The following is an 18,534-nucleotide window of genomic DNA, read 5'->3' on the forward strand; positions in this document are numbered from 1 at the left end:
CGAACGAAGGTGGCATGCAGCTTCTATTAATTTATATCTCCGTCTCCTTTAAATCCCTCTCGCTCTGTCCTCGAACACTCTTTAACATGATTAGCTCTGCAGGACACCCGACAAAAAAGCGACAAAAGAAGCAGCTTCGCTCCTCCCAGCCTGCTGCTGGGCCATCGCAGCAACCCTCCTCCCCCCCCCGCATCTTCGCACCTTTCAGAGCTCTGGGCTATGTCACCGACCACGTTCCTTTCGCAATGTTTGTCCATACTCCAAGCGGAGCACTCGCTACGCCCACTGTAAACATAACAACCTCAGTGGGAAGGAGCTGGCTGATGTGGGATGCGGCAAGAATGACTTTAGTTTTCGCTGGTTCGTGCCATTCATGATGTTTGAGGTCGATGCTGATCTTTGCGTCAAAGGGGCTGATACCGGTAACCAAATAAACGGTTTGGCGATGACTGGGACAGACATATATGTCTCCTCTGGCTCGAAAGTCATCAAGTATCATCGAGGCAAAGAAGTGGGTTACTTTTGAAACAAAAATTCTTCTCCATTTGTGAGCTGACGACGAAGCGAAGGTGGCCTCTTTCCTCTCTCCAGATGGGTCGACTCTGGGACAGATATTAATTTTTGGTGATGATTTCCTGGTTCTCAAAAAGGATGGCTCAGGGATGTTCGTGTTTGATCTGGCTACTCGGCGTACGTTATCTTGTATGTCTCAAGCCAGAATAAAGCTAATTTCTCGTAGATTTGAGGAATCAGATTGCTTTCCACAGTTCATTTACAGCATCTTCATTAATGCATCCCGCCACCTATTTGAACAAAGTCCTGGTAGGCAGTAAACAGGGTGAATTGCAGTTGTGGAATGTCCGAACATGGTAAGTTAACCATCGTCGGCGTCTCTTTGAATGCTGAATATTTTTCCAAGTGCCCTTGTCCACTCTTTTCCTCACCCCACCCCATTTAACCCGTCTTCTATAACTACCATTGTACAAACACCTGCTGTCGATGTTGTCGGTATCGGTTATCTCGACGGATCCATCCGAATTCAAGATATCAAACATGGTGATTTAGTAATGCAGATGAAGATTGAGGATGGCGCAGTGTCCTCAATGTCATTTCGAATGGGTAATCCTTTCTTTTGCATGAGCCTGTTGTTTACTAATTTTTTTTCTCTAGATGGGCCGTCAATCTTAGCCACTGCATCTTCGACGGGTTCAATATCCATTTGGGACCTCAGTAAGGGTGGAAGGATACTACACACCCTTCGGGGTGCGCATGATCAGAGTATCAGCGGCCTCCAGTGGGTTTCTGGACAACCTTTACTCGTATCTTCAAGTTTGGACAACAGTGTCAAGGTTCGTATCCAATCAAGACTTGTCTTTGTCTTTCATATTCTAATAGCTTCTCTTGTAGCAATGGCTCTGTGATTCTCCTACTGGGATGCCAAGGCTACTCAAGCTGCGCGGTGGTCATCACGCCCCGCCAACTTGTGTCAGATATTACGGGGAAGACGGAAAGCAGATTTTGACGGCTGGTAAAGATCGTGCCCTCAGGTACACCAGTGTCGTTCGGGACTCTCGAAGTTTCGAGCTGTCTCAAGGTAAGCTATAGATTGGTCTGAAAGCATTGAATGCTAATATGAATTCTGCAGGATCATTGGTGAAAAAGGCTATTGGCCTTGGGGTTACCGTTGACCACCTCAAATTTCCCCAGATCACTGCTATTTCGAGCTCTTCCATGCGTTCTAAAGATTGGGAGGACGTTCTCACCGCTCATTCTGAGGATGCCGTTGCTCGCACTTGGCGTGTCCAAGAAAAACGTATGGGCCCATGGACTTTCGAGCTTGAAGATGGTTATGCTCAATCGGTGTGCGTAACCGCTTGTGGTAATTTTGGCATTGCAGGATCTTCCACTGGAGAAATTAGGATGTGGAACATGCAATCAGGGAAAGAGCGCAAATCTTTTGCTCTAACGGGCGCCGCGCCTGGTAACTCGAAACCTAAAATTATCTCGCAAAGCACGGGCATGGTGAAGGCAAAAGTAAGGAAGCCGGAAAGAGCTAAGGGCAATAAGTCTGTGCAGGCTATTACTGGTCTTGCAACAGACGCATTGAACACCATACTCGTTGCCAGCACACTTGAAGGAAAACTTTACGTAAGTGACACACGCCCACATCGTGGGAAGACAAGATGCTCAATCCAGGTGTAGTTCTTTGACTTTCATAGCACTCAAAAACTAGACGAGGTGCAAATAGAGTCTTCTATAACAGCCATCTCCCTCCATCGCGACAGTGGGCTGCTTGCGGCGACCTGTGATGATCTGGTTATCCGTCTTGTTGACATCGAATCCCGCAGGGTCGTTCGAGAACTAAGAGGTTTCAAAGGCCGTATCCTTGATGTCGTCTTTACACCCGATTCCCGCTGGGTGATTGCCACTTCTCTGGATTCTATCATTCGTACCTACGATATTCCCACTGGTAAACTCATTGACGCGTTCAAGACATCTTCCATCGCTACCAGTGTGACCTTTTCTCCTACAGGTGATTTTTTGGCCACAGCCCATGTTGACAGTGTGGGAGTCCATCTGTGGGCGAACAGGGCTCAGTTTACAGACGTGGCATTGAGGAATCTTGAGGAAGATGACGACGTCGTGGAAGTGGGGCTGCCCACGGTTCAGGGCTTGGATGCAGACGACGGTAAGATCTTCCTCTTAATGACAGTCTTTCGCTAACCCATGGCAGCTATTGAGGGTATCGAGGATGTCGGTGCACCTGAATTTACAGACATCTATACCACTCCTGATCAAATTGACGAGTCGTTGGTTACTCTCTCTCTTATACCGAGGTCGCGATGGCAAATGCTTCTCAACCTCGAGACCATAAAAGTAAGAAGCCTGTTTTAATTTTTGATCTGGATAAGCTGTTTAACACGTGATGCAGCAACGGAATAAACCTAAAGAGGCTCCAAAGGCGCCCGAAAAGGCTCCGTTCTTCTTGCCCACTATAAGCGGACTTGAGACTCAGTTCGACTTGTCGGCCGTCGATAAGAACCGGACAGAGGAAGAACTTCATAAGGGGAAGAGGCTGGAACTGGACGGTAGCTGGTTAGAAAGCGAATTCACGAGGAGATTAAGTGTAGAGGATGAGACTGGAAGCTGTGAGTCATACTTCTTCAAACAGAATTGAGAACTTATTGTGAGTAGACAACACCTTTTTTGAATACATGAAGGCTTTACCTCCCTCCACTCTTGACCTCGAAATTCGATCACTCATCTCTCTCACCCATCTTTCCTCATTCATCAATGCGCTCACCCAGCGACTCAAATCACACCGAGATTATGAAGCCATCCAGGCAATTATGTCTGTCTTTTTGAGAGTGCACGGCGATATGCTGATTGCCAATGCCGAGTTGAAGGAAGGACTCGGAGCATTGAGACTAGAGCAAGAAAGAGAAAGTAAGAGGCTAAGAGAACTTGTGGGATATGCCTTGGGTACCTTGGGTTTCCTTCGTGGCGCTTGATGTGCTTTGCCTTATACATGGGAGATGCAAGTATAGTCATACATAGTGTACTGGTATTACAAAAGGTACATGTTTGAAATTTGACCTTTTGGTTACTGGTCTTCAGGGTCCTGATAATTTGACATGGGATCGTCGTAGGCCTGCCTTGATAATCGATATGCCTCTACTTAACTGATCAGCGGTGGTCCATATAGCACGTTGTTTCAAAGTGCAGACTTACCGAGCTCTTCCTGGGTGACATCTGTCTTTCCTTTTTTGGTCTGCTGCCAAGCCTCGTCTTCACCCATCTTCTTTCTCTTCTTCTCCTCCTTGAGGGCGTTCTTCAACCTCCCCTTATCTAAATCGAGCTCCTCTCCATCCTCACGACGTTTGGCATATTGCGGCAAGTCCCATTCCCTCTCCTTGCCTTTCTTGGCCTTGCCAGACGCGAGATCCTTAAGATGCTGCTCGGCGAGAGACTCGCGCTCCTTTTCAGCAGCCTCTTCAATCTTAGAGCGCTCATTAGACGAAGCCAGCAGTGCGGAAGCAGAAGAAGCAGCATTTGCCAATTTGCCGGCGTCGCCAGTACAGTACGATCCAGGAAGAACGGAGTGGCAACAGGCGAAACCCCACTGCGAAGTAGAAAGATCGTAGTAAGAGCCCCAGATGGCGGTATGATTATTGATATAGACTGCATCCATCTCAGCGATGAGGCAAGGCAAAAATGTAGAAGAACTTACCATCTTCATCATACTTTGATCGAGCTTTGGCGCGTTCTCGCCCTTTGATGATTTGTCCCGATCGAGAGTATTCCACGTCTGATTATACGTTAGGCCGCGCCCTGTTGACGAGAGCGTACGATTTGCTTACAATTTTCAGTCTGACCACTCAACAGCTCATTTGGCATTCTTTGCAAATGTTCTTCGCCACCATACTTGGCCAATATAGATGTCTTGTTGGTATCCTTGAGGACCTCTTTTTTCTGTTGGAATTCTCGATGCAACAATTCACCCGCGGTAGGATTGGCTGAAACATTGATGTTGCTACCCTTCTGAGCAGACTGCCAGGCGAAAAGTTGAAGCTTCTGCATGTTGGTTGCGTCGCCCGAGTACCGCTGGAAGTTGTCGCCGGCGAATTTCATCTACGACATATCAGTATTAGACATGAGTAAATAGACAATCACTTACATCTTCAGGATTCATATTCCGAACAGGGGCATCGCGCATCGATCTCGTCTTGGGATCATAATATGCCGAACTCTCATCTAGATTGATGAGATATTTCGCAGTATCCTCTCGAATACGCAGGTTTCGCACGGTGATCCTGGTTTTGGTGTCCAATTTCTGACCGACCTGATCAGCAGCATCGGCATACTTGTCTTCGTCATCTTCATCCTCGTCGCTCGATCCAAAGTCATCATCATCATCTTCCACTTTACCCTCCTTATCCTTCTTGGCAAGCTTCTTCACAACAGCCATATCGGTAGACGTCTGCTGATCAATTTCTTCTTCTCTGTACTTCTTCCGCATTTGCTCGGTCGCCTCATATTCCTCCACGACGTGTTTGTAAGATGCAGGGTCATATCCGTTCCACCTATCACGCTTGGCATCGTAATCTCCTTCAAATTGCTGAACAAGCTCATCCGGAGCGATATCCTTATTGGTGAACTTTGCCCCTCTCTTCCTCGGTCTCTCCACACAGTCTTTCATTTTGTGCGTCATTGCCCCGCAGTTTTCGCAAGCGCCCTTTCTGTATTTTTTCGCCGCCGGCCCAGCTTTGGCGCCTCTGTCGTACCATTCATCGAGTTTGAGATGGGGACCTTGCTCGTTGATACGTTGATGCGCCAGAGAAGGACGACCGGTGTCGGCATACCATGGAGCTTTGGTGATATACTCCGGAATATGTGGGTTGATGGCATTACCCTGCTCGTCCAAGGCCGCTGGAGCGGTACCGGCTTTACGGGCGGCTTCGAGGTCTTTCTGTCTGCGGTATTCCTCACGAGAGACTTTTCCGCCCTGGAGAGATGCTGATTGTGTGAGCTGGATGTGAAGCTGGGGGTACTTACTACTTGTGCTGAGCATGCTTGAAAATGTGGAAAAATGGATAAGATGTTGTAATGAATGAATCGGACTCCAAGTAGCTGAGATATCCGGGAGAAAATAAAGGAAATGGGCCTGGAAAATATGTCGCCACTGAGAAATGAGCCAGTTCTTCCAGCGCCATCTCACATCTCCATCCGCAACATCTTTTTCTTCATAACATAAAAAACACCAATGTGGAGACCAGCTGCAAAGACAACCGGCACGAACGACGTGAGTTATACAACCTCATTACCCCGCCAAGCTCACACTCAGCAGGTCCCTCTCGCAAACAAGCGACGCTTCGGTCTCCCCGAAGAAGGTCCTCCCTCTAATTCACCTTCCTACGCACCTCGTCCTGCTGCCGATATTCAGTATTTCAACGGCCGACAAGAGCGCGAACGTGATGCTCGGGATGACAGAGAGAGGCCAAGGGATGATTACGACAGAAGGAGGGATGATTATGTGCGAGACGATAGGGACAGAAGATATGACGACTACCCTAGGGATGGACACAGTGACAGACGAGACGAGAGGTCGAAGTGGGATGAAGGGGATAGGAGAGAGGCTCCCAGAGGCCGTGAGCGTTCTAGGGATCGAGGAGACTCAAATGAAGGTACGTCGTTTTTCGTCTTAATTTGCCGTCCGTACTGCTGACTCACCCGACGCAGATGGCCCGCGGAAGCGTCGATCTCGATGGGGCGACGCTTCAGCCAAAGTCAATGTTCCTGGAATGCCTGTCGCTGTCATGGGTAATGTTTCTCAGACAGAACTTGACAATTATGCTATTCACGTCCGTCTCGAGGAGATCAATCGCAAACTGAGGACCGGTGATGTCGTACCCCCCGAGGGTCAGCGTTCTCCATCTCCAACTCCTCAATACGATGCCTACGGACGCAGGACCAATACAAGGGAATTGAGATATCGCAAGAAACTGGAAGATGAGCGTACGAGATTAATTGATCGAGCGGTCAAGTCAGACCCCAATTTCCGACCCCCTGTGGACTTCCAGCATAAACGAGGTTCTCGACCTCAAGACAAAGTCTACATTCCTGTCAAAGAATTCCCTGAGATCAACTTTTTCGGTTTGCTCGTTGGTCCTCGTGGTAATTCTCTCAAAAAGATGGAAAGGGAAAGCGGTGCCAAAATCAGCATCCGGGGTAAGGGAAGCGTCAAGGAGGGTAAGGGAAGGGCCGGTAACTTCCCCCAGGATGAGGAGGATGAATTGCACTGTTTGATCACCGCCGACGATGAGAGCAAGGTCAAGACTTGTGTCGCCCTGATCAACAAGGTTATAGAAACTGTGAGTATTTTTTTGAAGCCAAATTGTATTGTAAACTGATTCGATGCTCAAGGCTGCGTCCACCCCTGAAGGCGAAAATGATCATAAGCGAAACCAGCTTCGAGAATTGGCTTCGCTTAACGGTACTCTTCGAGACGACGAAAACCAGCTTTGCCAAAACTGTGGCGAAAAAGGCCACAGGCGTTGGGAATGCCCACAACAGAGAGTGTATAGCGCCAATGTCATCTGTCGTATTTGTGGCGGAGGTACGTCGTATTCTTATTTCTTCAATCCAGCCCGTTTCTCATTGTCTTTTAGCCGGCCATATGGCACGAGATTGCCGCGGTCGTGGTGATCCAAGCCTTACTCAGAATAAACAAACTGCTTTCGATTCAGAGTACACTGCACTTATGGCAGAGCTCGGCGAAGGTGGTGGATCCACGCCAGGCTCCGCTCCTGCTGCTGCCATTGGCGCTCCTGGTGCTATTCCACCCCAGAGTAGGGTCCCCCCTTGGAGGCTTCCCGAAAATTGGCAGACCAGTATGTTATCGTCCACCATTTTTTATGTGTCTTACTAACCTTGGGATAGACTCTGGTGGTTTCCGTGGTCCCCCCAATTTCCAAGCTCAGGGCTACCAGCAAGCCGCCCCAGGTGCTGCTGCCTACGGTCAACAAGCTTACCCGGGTTACGCCGGTTACCAGACTGGCGCCGTGAGTGGATATGGAAGTCCCGCCACCGGTGGTGCTGACGCCTATGCCGCGTAAGTGTTTTGACAAGCGTAAGAGCGTCTTTAAGCTGACACCTGATAGGTACTATGCCTCTATGGGGCAACAAGCTCCTGCCGCTGCTGTCTGAGTTTCCTAACAATGATTCGATAGCAGAGAGTTTGTTTACTCATGATGTGATCTCAAACTGAGGCAGAGCGGCCCAGGAAAATGACGACAGAGTATTGAGGAAAACCTGAAGAAAAGTTTTTGCAATTGTGACTGAACATACTTATACCCTTCTTTATCCAGCGATTTGTATATACATGACCCAGGTGACTGGGAGTGTGGGCGGCACTTGTCTGGCGCGAAACTGATGTATTGACTCCTCGTGCTCATTTGCGTGAATTGCTGATGTATTGAAACCCGTTTTCTATGTCACCTTAAATCGGCTTAGTGCCATGGAAATGGCAGATTTACTTGAAGTAATGACTCGTGGACCATGGTCAGCAAGCTGGATGCAGATCGGTGCAGCGACTTAGATATGCAAAACAGAAATTCTCATACCCTTACTGACTGTGCCTCTCGACGCTTGAAATAACCAAAACTGCGATCTTGTCATCGGCTACAAAGTCACTGGTAGTACACTTGAGAATGGCAAGATGGAATAAAGGAAGTAAATCATAACTAGAGAGAAGCTGAATCCTGACAGGTGAAGGTGAGTCACTTCATTCTTCTTCTTGGTTGCGTCTAATAAAAATACTGGACACAACTTCTTACATTTTCGTGCTGAAAATAATATTAACATCTTATTATCACTATCTGAGACGACGTTGTTGTCATCTTTGTACAACCAGAAAATGAACTATAGCAGGGGCAGAAGAAAGTCAGCCGTAATGAAAATAGTGAACTAGAGTAGATAGATGATGAGGTGAAGGTTCGTTGATGATGGTGACGATGTTGTTCGTTGTTGTTGCTGTATTCTTCTTATCGCGTGCCATTTCTGTCGTTGATTATTTACTGTTCGCACTTGTTATCGATTCTCCCTGCTATACCCTGTATCATATCATTGATAGACGACTGTGAACTTCTGTCACAGAGCAAGCAAATGATCTGCTGTTCTCAAAACTATAACGAGCTTATTTGTTACTTGGTAGGCAAGTGAGCGATTGATCATCGTTTACTCGTTCAATCCGGAGGATTGTTTTTAGATCGTGACACTTGGTTGTCATAGTCAATTATCACTGGATTACATGCTAAATCATGACAAACAGCAACGCTAGACCGGTGACCAACAACAATATTCCCGTGACATGTATATATGATAAGGCCTTTTAGAACACGATACATAAGAGATCACGGGTCACGAAAAACAACAAAACTACAGAATGATAGATATCGCAATACACCACTCTGGATATTATAGTAGAACCAACCGAGCGGGATAGAAAAGATACTGCACATGGAAAATGTGGGGATCAGTGAGAAATGTACTGGAAGACGTATGACACCTCTGGGAGACCCAATTCCGCTCTCAATAGGTCGTCATGCATCTTCCCGAGCTCCTCGTTGGGATAATGATTCCATCTGTCGAATTATCTCAGTATGATGGCAAATATATAGAAAAGCGCTGAGACTTACGTGCTGGCATCGCCATAGAGCAGGGCTTGGGCCTTGACGAATTGTTTGCCTTCTCGACATCGTTTGCATTTGTATGTATCGTGCGTATCACACAAAGTTTCGGGGTTGAAATTGAACAGTTGTCGTAGGTCACCCTGCGTGAAATGTCGGGCCGTATCTTCTGCTTCGTCTACCACGCACGCTGAGAGATTTTGCTTTTGACATCTGTAGAGAATTTGTTAGTGGTACCGCTTGAAGCCCCGGGATCTAGATCACTCCTTACTGTCGTTGGAATATTTTTTCTTCAATAGTACCTGTCGTCTGAAATCGATAGACAAAACATTCTTTCTTTTGGCCATCACGCCAGACACGAGCCAAAGCCTGCTGGTCACTGGCAGGGTTCCAATCCTGGATCACTAATTAGGATACTGTTTCGTGCCAATGAAAGAATTCACTCACAGGGTCAAACAGCACCAATCTGTTGGCGCCGATTAAGTTAATGCCACATCCACCTGCCTTGGAGCTAAGCAAAAAGACAAATTCCTTGCTTTCGGGCTGATTGAACTGCGCCACAATCTTTGATCTCTTGGGGACCGACATGCTACCGTCTAACCGAAGATAGCCATACCGCTTACTGCGACATAGCTTCTCCATCAGGTCAAGAGTTTGGGTAGCGTTGCTGATGAGTACTATTTTGTCATTTGTGTGGTGGTTTATGTGGTCTAGCATCCTGGAAATCTAAGTCAGTCCTTAGCCTACAGCAAGTGTATAGATGCTCGCCTTTCAAGAACAACAAATTTCCCAGAATACTGGCAGTTGACGGTTCTGTCCCTGCCCTTCCCGTTATACCCATCTGGTAACAAGGCTTCGCTGCCAGGAAGGTCTTCGGGTAGATTGAGAAGATCCGGGTGATTAACCAGCTTTCTGAGAAGACCAATGGCCTTGAGAGGTTGAGAATCTTTTCCTCGAAGGAGGCGTTGGACGTCCTTGGAGGTAACGAAAAGATTGTAGAGCGATGCTTGAAGGGGACTCGGGCGACAGAATACGACATGCTCGTATTTGACAGGCACTAAATGATTGTCAGAAATTGTCCAACAACCTCATACCGAAACACATACGATATTTGGATAACAGGTCGTTTGTCCGTCTGATGATGAACTTGCTCACGAGTCCACCAAGCTCTTTTAATTTCGCGTCACTTTCCAATTTTTCTTTCTCCGTTGCATCGGCATCACGCCCTCTGAGAATTTTGGACTCAAAGTTCTTTTTGAAATCAAGCTTCGAACCAAGATACTCTGGGTTGGCAAAATTCAATAGAGCAAAATACTCAGATAAGTCGTTTTGTATGGGTGTTCCAGTTAAAATGACTCGACGCTGGACTTTGAGAGAGGTAAGAGCTTGGAAGGTAAGAGTCTCTGCACGCAGATGGTAAGCAAGATCACATGGTGCCCGGTCGTATCATCGACATACCCGCGTTTTTGAGCCGATGACCCTCATCAGCAAGAAGCAGCCCAATTTCACAACTAGCCAACTCTTCTTGTAGAGTTCGCAAAGTCTCATACGACACGATCATCACAGGCAAAGTGACATTCCTGCCGTGTGCTTGCACCCACCGCCTCACAGCGGGGATAAGCTCAGCTTTTCCCCCTTTGCCGTCCACTACCATAGGACTGACCGCTCCTGTTCCAAGCCATTTGACGAGCTCATTGGCCCAATTACCAACGAGTGACGTGGGGCAGGCGATAATAACTTTCTCACACGTAGGCTTCCCGGCAACGGGCGACTGCTTGAGAAGTGTCCAAAGGAGAGCGATACATTGCAGAGTTTTTCCGAGACCCATTTCATCTGCCATGATACATCCCCATGCTCCATCTGCAATCAGACCGGTTGTGCACCGGTATAGGAATTTCACACCTTCGATTTGGTGAGGTCGCAAGACTTTCGAAAGCCTTGGGTCTATGACAACTGGCACCTTGACAACCTGCTTATTCTTCTTTTCATCAACAATACCAAGGATGGCCTTCAAGCTTCTATGCGGCCCCTTGTTCAATTCTTCTTTCTTCTTCATTTCTTCATGAAATTCTGCTGCCTTCATATCCTCTGGATTCGGCTTATCATCAATAGTGGGATCGAACAGAACGATAGCATGGTCGTCCATAGGATTGTGTAGAGGCCTGGGGATAAGAGTAGGATGTCTGCGGGCACCAAGAGAGGCATGGGAAAGCGAGTGTATTATGGGTTCTGAGGTCTTGGGGCAATACATGACTGGGATTGAGAAGCTAATGGTTGCCGGTCAATCATCATGAGATGAATGAGGAAAAGGGAGAACAGGCCACAGACCTTTTTGTAAATACCCCTGACTTGTCTTTTGGTTGAAACACCGGAAATTTTCTATTACACCATTTGGCCATATCGCCCAACACGCCATCGGAGCCATACTCCTTGTTACCCATAGCAAATTTGCCTTTCTTGCTGGCCCTTCCTTCATTATTGTCTTCATAATCGCCACTGCCATCAAAGGATCCTTCTTCTTTATACGAGACCGCTTTCCGCTTTCGCGCTGGAAGTGCTGATTCGCGTTTAGGTGCTGAAGATTTGGGTACCTTGAAGGGAGTGGATACGATACCGTAGCCCCCAGAAGTGGCTGAGGTGAGCGGCGGCTCGCTGGGACGTTGAATTGTTCTCCGAAGCATGTTGAAATAGGATGGAACGGCAAGAGCGGGAGATAAATGTGGATGGAAGAAAATTTCCAGTGGCGAAAGGAAGGAATAATAGAGGGATGTCTTATGTTGGGATAGGAAGCAAGGCGCGTCGCGTCTCGACGAGCAGTCCAGTCAGCTTTCTGACGTGGCATTTAAGAGGATGAGGCGGCGGCGGCGGCGGCCGGCGGCTGGTGGGCGGCCACAACCGCAGACGAGCGAAGAACGAACACAGCAGCTGGATCACATGCGATGCACATCCGAGAACAGTCGCGTGGATTTCCCTGAAAATTGAAGTACGATGACGATTGCGACTCCTGAATGTTAAAGGGAGAAATCCCCGCAAAAGGAAGACGACTCCAGAGCGCGGCCGGTCACGAGGCGAATCCTGAATTATTCGAAAGCACTCCCGTTCTGCCGCCTCACGAATATAAACACTTCCCAGCCAGCTCTTTCTACTGTGCGCTGTCGCTTCTTCAGTTCCTCCGCTTCCCTCTCACTCCTGCCATAGCTGTCTCTGCTTGATCTACTCCCTTCGCCCTTTCTGCTCTCGAACACCCGCCCCGTGTCCTCGACCAGCCCGTAACACCTCCCCCAACGCATCACATTCCAATCTTTTTCTCTGCCACATCACACCTTTAGAATTTGGCGGTTCTCTACATTTAAACACCTGTGAGTCGAGTTTCTGGCTTGTGTGTGCGCCGGGAAAGACTAGAGGCAAGACTGCACCATGACTGTACGCTGTGGCTTGTGGAATTTTGCTATGCCCGTGTAGCGATTCTGCCGCGCCGCATAGCTGCAATCGTTTTCTTTTGGATATCTTGCCGTATGCTGTATATAATCAGTATGGGCGAAAATCTCTATCTTGCATTTACAAACACCTTTTACAAGTTGTGTCTTTGTGATTCCTTTGTTTCATGACTTTTTCCTGAAGCTTGTTAAAGAATATGCTGACCCGATTTCGTTCTTGCCGTTTTTCTCACTTCGCCTCCAATCGTCATGACTCGTGCATGCCACAAACGCCACCTCGCATCATTTTTATCGTGTACCCATTCCCTGTGTGGCATTTCTTGGATCGGCTTGCTTGCTTCATCCCCTCGTCAATCCGTCAACGCGCCACGTACACAAACAAAACAAACTCCTTCGCTGCTGGGTCATCAACCGCCATCTCATCTCATCGCAACCGCAACTGGCCTCTTTACCCCTCCTTTGGTTTTGTTCCACGCCTCGTTCAACTTGTCTATTTGGCCACTCCATCTCCATTTTAACCTTAATTGATTTCATTCTTGTGTCTTTTAACTTAGTTCTTCCTTCATTCACTCAAGATCACATGTGTGGCAAGTATCAAGTCCACTATGACGTTGTTCTCTGCTGACTTGCCGTACAGGAATCTTCTCTTATTGCTCTTTCCTTTGCGAAAGGAACCGCAAGTACGTCTGCGATGTTCTGTGCAACGGTCTCGCGAGGCTTGAATATCGTGGATACGACAGTGCCGGTATGTCATCATCGCTTCTCAGTGTTCCTCACAAGCTGATGGCAACAAAAATGCAACCCATCAGGTATCGGAATTGATGGCGACAGCAAAGGTTCCTCTATGATTCTCTTCAAGGAAGTCGGTAAAGTTGCTGCGCTGAGGAAGCACATCGACGAAGGCATCCCCTGTCCCTTGCCCGGTCAAGCGCCCTCGAAGGAGAAGGTTGATATGTCCAAGGTTTTCCTCAGCCAGACCTCGATGGCACATACCCGCTGGGCTACTCACGGTGTTCCCAGTCCTGGTAACTGTCACCCTCACGTCAGCGACGTGCAAACCGAGTTCAGCTTGGTCCATAATGGTATCATTACCAACTATAAGGAGCTCAAGCTTGTTCTTCTCAAGCGCGGCTATACTTTCCACAGTGACACCGACACCGAAGTCGTTGCTGTGCTTTGTAAATATGTCTGGGATAGTCAGCCCAACAAGCGGCTCAACTTCACGGAGCTTATCAAGACTGTCGTGAAGGAGCTTGTGCGTAGATATTAGACACTTCATTTTGTTATATAGCTAACTCTGTTATAGGAAGGGTCCTTCGCATTCGTGTTCAAATCTACTCATTTCCCCGATGAGATTGTTGCTGCACGACGCGGCTCTCCTCTTTTGATCGGTGTTAAGACAGACAGGAAGCTTAAAGTTGATTTTGTTGATGTTGAGTTGCCCACTGCTGAGGAACGAGGTAGGTCAACGCTTTTCTCTCCTTTCTAATGTTTATGCTTACGTTGAAGCAGTGAATGACGTGGATGCCAGTGGTCTCCTTGCTGTACCGGCTGCTGTTGCCGAGGGCCCTGGTCCCAAACTTCGCCGATCCCAGTCTCGCGCTTTCCTCTCTGAAGATGGCATGCCCCAGCCCATTGAGTTTTTCGTAGCGTCCGATGCTAGTGCTGTCATCGAGCACACTAAGCGTGTATTGTATCTTGAAGATGACGACATCGCCCACATCGCCGAAGGCGAGCTTCACATCCACCGCCTCCGTCGCGACGATACCGTTTCTTCTGTACGTGCCATCGAGCATCTAGAGATCGAACTTGCGGCCATTATGAAGGGTCAGTATGACCACTTCATGCAGAAGGAGATTTACGAACAGCCCGAGTCGGTTGTGAACACTATGCGCGGGCGAGTCAACTTCGACACTCGGTCCATCATGCTTGGCGGTCTCAAAGCATACCTGCCTGTCATCCGAAGAGGCAGGAGGTTGATCTTTGTCGCCTGTGGTACTAGCTACCACTCTTGTATCGCTGTTCGACCTGTCTTTGAGGAGCTGACCGATATTCCCGTCGCTGTCGAACTTGCCTCTGACTTCCTTGATCGCAGAACTCCTGTATTCCGAGACGATGTTGCCATCTTTGTTTCTCAATCAGGTGAAACAGCCGACACCATTCTCGCTATGCGATACTGTCTCGAACGTGGTGCTCTTTGTCTTGGTGTTGTAAATGCCGTGGGCTCCACTCTCTCCCGTGAAACACACTCTGGTGTTCACATCAACGCTGGCCCCGAAATTGGTGTGGCTTCCACCAAAGCATACACCTCGCAGTATGTTGCACTTGTCATGATTGCGGTGCAATTGTCAGATGACTCCATCACCAAGACAGCAAGGAGGCAGCAAATCATCGATGGGTTACACGACATTCCTGCCCAGATTCGAAAGGTTTTGGCCATGGACAAAGTGCTGCAACAGATGGCTAAGGATATGTTGTCCAAAGAGAAGAGTTTGCTGATCATGGGTCGTGGTTATCAATGTGAGTTCAGCGCAACTTATTGTGATCTTTGCTGACATTATCTAGACGCTACCTGCTTGGAGGGTGCACTTAAAATCAAAGAGGTTTCTTATATGCATTCTGAAGGCGTAAGTCGCTGTTTATTATGCAGAAAGACTCAAATCGTCTGACGCTTCCTACTAGATTTTAGCCGGTGAACTCAAGCATGGACCTCTTGCACTGGTTGATGAGCACCTTCCTGTCATTTTCATCATGACTCGAGACTCTTTGTATCCCAAGGTTCAGTCTGCGCTTGCCCAAGTTACAGCTCGAAAGGGTCGACCCAGTGAGTTTTCCTTCAGCTGCTTTTATTGCCTTGACGAAGCTTACGATGGTTAGTTATCATCTGCAACGAGGACGATGACACTGTCAACGACAACGCCAAGGTCATCCGGGTTCCTCAGACTGTCGATTGTCTTCAAGGCTTAATCAATGTCATTCCTCTCCAGCTTTTATCTTACCGTGAGTTCCATCTCTAGTTGAAATAATTCATTCTAACAACCTTTCAGACCTTGCCGTGATGAACGGCGTCGATGTCGATTTCCCCCGAAATCTCGCGAAGTCGGTGACTACCGAGTAACATGGACTGTTCATAGGACTTTTTTCCTTCCGTTTTTATTAATCCCACATTAAGACCCTCATTTTGGCTCACGATGACCCATATACTATTCTACGTCTCTCGCTATTGCTTGAACTGTTTTTATATACTCTGGGCACAGCAGGAACGTATAGTCCTTTGTCCCACTCTTCTGCTTCATGATTCGCGCGCATTTTTTGGTATGTACATAATGAAGTCTTAAATACAAATATCGTTTTTGCATTGGTCCATGTACGTTACTCGTCATTTGAATATATTGAAAGACGAAAGATGAGCAAGGTGCTGATGCTTAAACGATGGTGTATAATGACTGGCGTTCGTACTGTGGGTGTTCATGCAGCCTTTTCACAATACAAATATACTCTAACCTTGAAATTTATGTGCGACGGCCTTAACTCTTTCCAGTGGGCTTCTTCAAGAAATCGGAGGTGAAAAAGTCTCCGTTTAGGCTAAGAAGATTGGCAACTCGAGTATGTACCTCGACATGGAACGATTCAAAGGGGAAGGCTTCGCCATCTATACGACAAGGTCAAAAAGGGTCTGTAACAGAACGATAGGGTAGAGGTAACTTACCGATGGTAAAAAGTGGTTGATTCTCCGTGTCCAAGTTCTCTGCGATGAACTGTGAAACTGCGCTCTGTCAACCCAGCAGAAACTTTACGTCCATCCGAAGAAGGCACGCTCACCCTTGTAGTAGTACTGGCAATCCATCCAATATGTCTCTCCTTTTTCGGCGCCGGCAATCGCATTTGCCATAGTCAGCCTCGGTACTACGCTTTGGACAACTACATCTATCAGGCCATCTCCTGGGATGGAGACAGGCCATTGCATCAGATCTCGAGCCACCCAACGCATCATTCCAGCACTGCGGAGAGTTAGGCATTGGCATCTGTATCGCGGACTTTTAAGAGTTGTGGACACATACTAGAAATATAGAATCTCTTGTCCGTCAACCCACTTGTTTTGTGCTGAAGCCTTGCGTAGTGCCTTCAAACTCTGAATAGACTTTTTGGGCTTGATGGATGACTTCTTCGGGAGACTCTCAATAGTTAGCCAAGTCTCATCGTGTTTCAGTGGCAGAGCATCTGGAATAGGACCGTGGTCCGGGACATAATTAGCGTTGGCAGGCTTTGGTGGTGTGTGGCTGGCAGATGATATAGGTTCTCCGATAACTGCTGAGGGTTCGTGCTCGCCGATGATATTATCGTTCGTAGAGACCGGCGTCTCACCGTCCACGCTCATATTTCTCGTCCCGTTGATCAACGGAGTAACAGCACCCTCCGTCGTCCCTTGCTGTGTCCGTTCCTTTGCCTTTTTAGCCATGTTCTGCTTGTCGTCTTCGACAACTTTGAGCCTCAATCGACAACGAGCGCCCTTATTGTTCGCTATTCCTTTAAGAAACCCAACTAAAAAGCGGGTATCCCCCATCCACCTGAGATTTTCTGTACCAATGTCGAGATCTACCATGAGACCAATTGCCTGAGAAAGGAAAGCGAAGCGTCGGGTCATGGATGGGAGGATAAGGACGGAGCAAAGATCAATGGGGAGGTTACATCCTAAAATGCCATTTAGGTCTATGCGTTTTACTGGAAGCTTGGATCTCACCTTTGATAATGTTGAGTACAGCTAAAGGTATGTTGAAAGTGTCCTTAACGCCGAATAAGTTTGTGCAGACAGCATTGGCTGAACCTAGCTAGAGAGGTCAAATGTATTTTTCTGTTGTGCGAGGAATTCCAAAATTTACCTGTTGGGATGGGAGCGATAGGCGTCAGCAACGCCTTGCGGGCGTCTGAGCGGGATGCAAGGCCGTTGACAACCTCATAAACAAGACCGTCTCCAGAGGCAGTGACAATCACACTTAATTATTATTGGTTAGACGAGCGCAGAGTGTTGGTGACTCGTAAGATTTAGCCTGCTTACTCGTATATCAGATCCATAGAACTTGCAATCTCTTCGGCATGTAGCCTGTGAGTAGTTTCTGGAATATACATTTCAGCTCTGCGTTTCAACGATAGGAGCCTGGGAGATGCCTGGTGGATTACCTTTGACGGTTACAGTTGTTCCCGCTGCTTCAAGTATAGGAATAACAGTATCTTGTACTATATCCTTTGCTTTACCCTTTCCGCCTACGGGGTTGACCAAGATCAAAACATTTCTGAAGGGCTTGATCGCTGGTGAGTGTGATCAGCACTCTATAGTTCGAGCGGAGACAAAAGAGGGACACACAGCCATAAGCTGCCTCCATTAGCATTCTTATCCACTCATTCGTTTCTGGTATGTTGATGGGTTCCACCAATACATGAAGTTTGACGAGTTTCAGCTGCGTGCCCATGCCCCCTCCTAGACAATGCAGGTCCAGCCGCCGTGCTGAGTTCTCAGGAGCAGGGGCGAGATATGCCTTGAGAAAGTTCGTCAGAGGGCACGTGAGTAGCCGCTTGGGAGCTGTAATTCCAAGTCAGTACAAATTCATGGAGAGCGAACGCTTGTATAGGAGATTTTGCTTACGCGGGCCATCGCCCGAGAGCTGGAGCACGTCGAGAGTGGACGGCTGGATGATGAGCAGGCCACGGTTGTTATTGTGGAGGATGACGGGGAGGTGGTGTGGAGGACGCATTGTGGGGGTGTAGAGGTGGGCTGTCCATCCATGTACGGGTGTCAGATTGTGGCTGGCGGTATTTATCTACGGGATGTATGGTGGGGAGGGACAATGGCCGAGGGCTATGGAAAGTGGCGACGTCATGGTTTTAGGAAGAGCCTGCAGAGGAGATCCAAG

The 18,534-nt window shown here is 47.9% G+C and overlaps 6 protein-coding genes across 7 annotated transcripts; 3 read left to right on the top strand and 3 right to left on the bottom strand.

Moving 5' to 3' along the window:
- Window positions 1–36: 36 nt before the first annotated feature.
- Window positions 37–3,546, top strand: CND02860 (WD-repeat protein, putative). Its single transcript, XM_570211.2, has 12 exons — window positions 37–360; window positions 411–511; window positions 570–690; window positions 740–869; window positions 920–1,119; window positions 1,171–1,349; window positions 1,408–1,594; window positions 1,646–2,148; window positions 2,203–2,689; window positions 2,735–2,877; window positions 2,933–3,149; window positions 3,196–3,546. Exons 1-12 carry the CDS (start codon window positions 87–89, stop codon window positions 3,510–3,512), a joined length of 2,859 nt encoding a protein of 952 aa, XP_570211.2. The 5' UTR covers window positions 37–86; the 3' UTR covers window positions 3,513–3,546.
- CND02870 (mRNA processing-related protein, putative) lies at window positions 3,537–5,586 on the bottom strand. Its single transcript, XM_570464.2, has 6 exons — window positions 5,557–5,586; window positions 4,679–5,517; window positions 4,362–4,632; window positions 4,232–4,309; window positions 3,733–4,182; window positions 3,537–3,675 (listed from the first exon to the last, which is right to left on the bottom strand). The coding sequence occupies exons 1-6, from the start codon at window positions 5,570–5,572 to the stop codon at window positions 3,605–3,607; spliced, it is 1,725 nt and encodes a 574-aa protein (XP_570464.1). The 5' UTR covers window positions 5,573–5,586; the 3' UTR covers window positions 3,537–3,604.
- A 140-nt stretch (window positions 5,587–5,726) lies between these two features.
- CND02880 (splicing factor SF1, putative) lies at window positions 5,727–7,974 on the top strand. The gene is made up of 7 exons (XM_570209.2): window positions 5,727–5,803; window positions 5,849–6,185; window positions 6,241–6,872; window positions 6,925–7,117; window positions 7,170–7,391; window positions 7,441–7,612; window positions 7,662–7,974. The coding sequence occupies exons 1-7, from the start codon at window positions 5,765–5,767 to the stop codon at window positions 7,705–7,707; spliced, it is 1,641 nt and encodes a 546-aa protein (XP_570209.1). The 5' UTR covers window positions 5,727–5,764; the 3' UTR covers window positions 7,708–7,974.
- Window positions 7,975–8,840: 866 nt separating this feature from the next.
- On the bottom strand, window positions 8,841–11,922 carry CND02890 (DNA supercoiling, putative). The gene is made up of 8 exons (XM_570462.2): window positions 11,517–11,922; window positions 10,647–11,455; window positions 10,295–10,591; window positions 9,957–10,245; window positions 9,636–9,906; window positions 9,460–9,584; window positions 9,198–9,401; window positions 8,841–9,143 (listed from the first exon to the last, which is right to left on the bottom strand). Exons 1-8 carry the CDS (start codon window positions 11,867–11,869, stop codon window positions 9,035–9,037), a joined length of 2,457 nt encoding a protein of 818 aa, XP_570462.1. The 5' UTR covers window positions 11,870–11,922; the 3' UTR covers window positions 8,841–9,034.
- A 376-nt stretch (window positions 11,923–12,298) lies between these two features.
- Window positions 12,299–16,105, top strand: CND02900 (glutamine-fructose-6-phosphate transaminase (isomerizing), putative). 2 transcript variants are annotated; one of them, XM_024658481.1, is made up of 11 exons: window positions 12,299–12,335; window positions 12,387–12,547; window positions 13,180–13,212; window positions 13,263–13,370; window positions 13,435–13,880; window positions 13,932–14,085; window positions 14,138–15,145; window positions 15,191–15,252; window positions 15,308–15,449; window positions 15,503–15,625; window positions 15,673–16,105. In XM_024658481.1, the coding sequence occupies exons 3-11, from the start codon at window positions 13,206–13,208 to the stop codon at window positions 15,741–15,743; spliced, it is 2,121 nt and encodes a 706-aa protein (XP_024514335.1). In that variant the 5' UTR covers window positions 12,299–12,335; window positions 12,387–12,547; window positions 13,180–13,205; the 3' UTR covers window positions 15,744–16,105. The 2 variants fall into 2 exon arrangements, with proteins under 2 accessions (XP_024514335.1, XP_570206.1); XM_570206.2 differs by having other exon boundaries at window positions 12,299–12,547.
- CND02910 (D-erythro-sphingosine kinase, putative) lies at window positions 15,973–18,432 on the bottom strand. Its single transcript, XM_570205.2, has 10 exons — window positions 18,267–18,432; window positions 17,988–18,203; window positions 17,804–17,932; window positions 17,682–17,739; window positions 17,506–17,618; window positions 17,367–17,450; window positions 16,687–17,317; window positions 16,448–16,626; window positions 16,335–16,391; window positions 15,973–16,277 (listed from the first exon to the last, which is right to left on the bottom strand). The coding sequence occupies exons 1-10, from the start codon at window positions 18,373–18,375 to the stop codon at window positions 16,153–16,155; spliced, it is 1,701 nt and encodes a 566-aa protein (XP_570205.1). The 5' UTR covers window positions 18,376–18,432; the 3' UTR covers window positions 15,973–16,152.
- Window positions 18,433–18,534: the final 102 nt, after the last annotated feature.

The sequence above is a fragment of the Cryptococcus neoformans genome (genome assembly GCF_000091045.1).
Source record: "Cryptococcus neoformans var. neoformans JEC21 chromosome 4 sequence".
NCBI classification, from domain to species: Eukaryota; Fungi; Basidiomycota; class Tremellomycetes; order Tremellales; family Cryptococcaceae; genus Cryptococcus; species Cryptococcus deneoformans.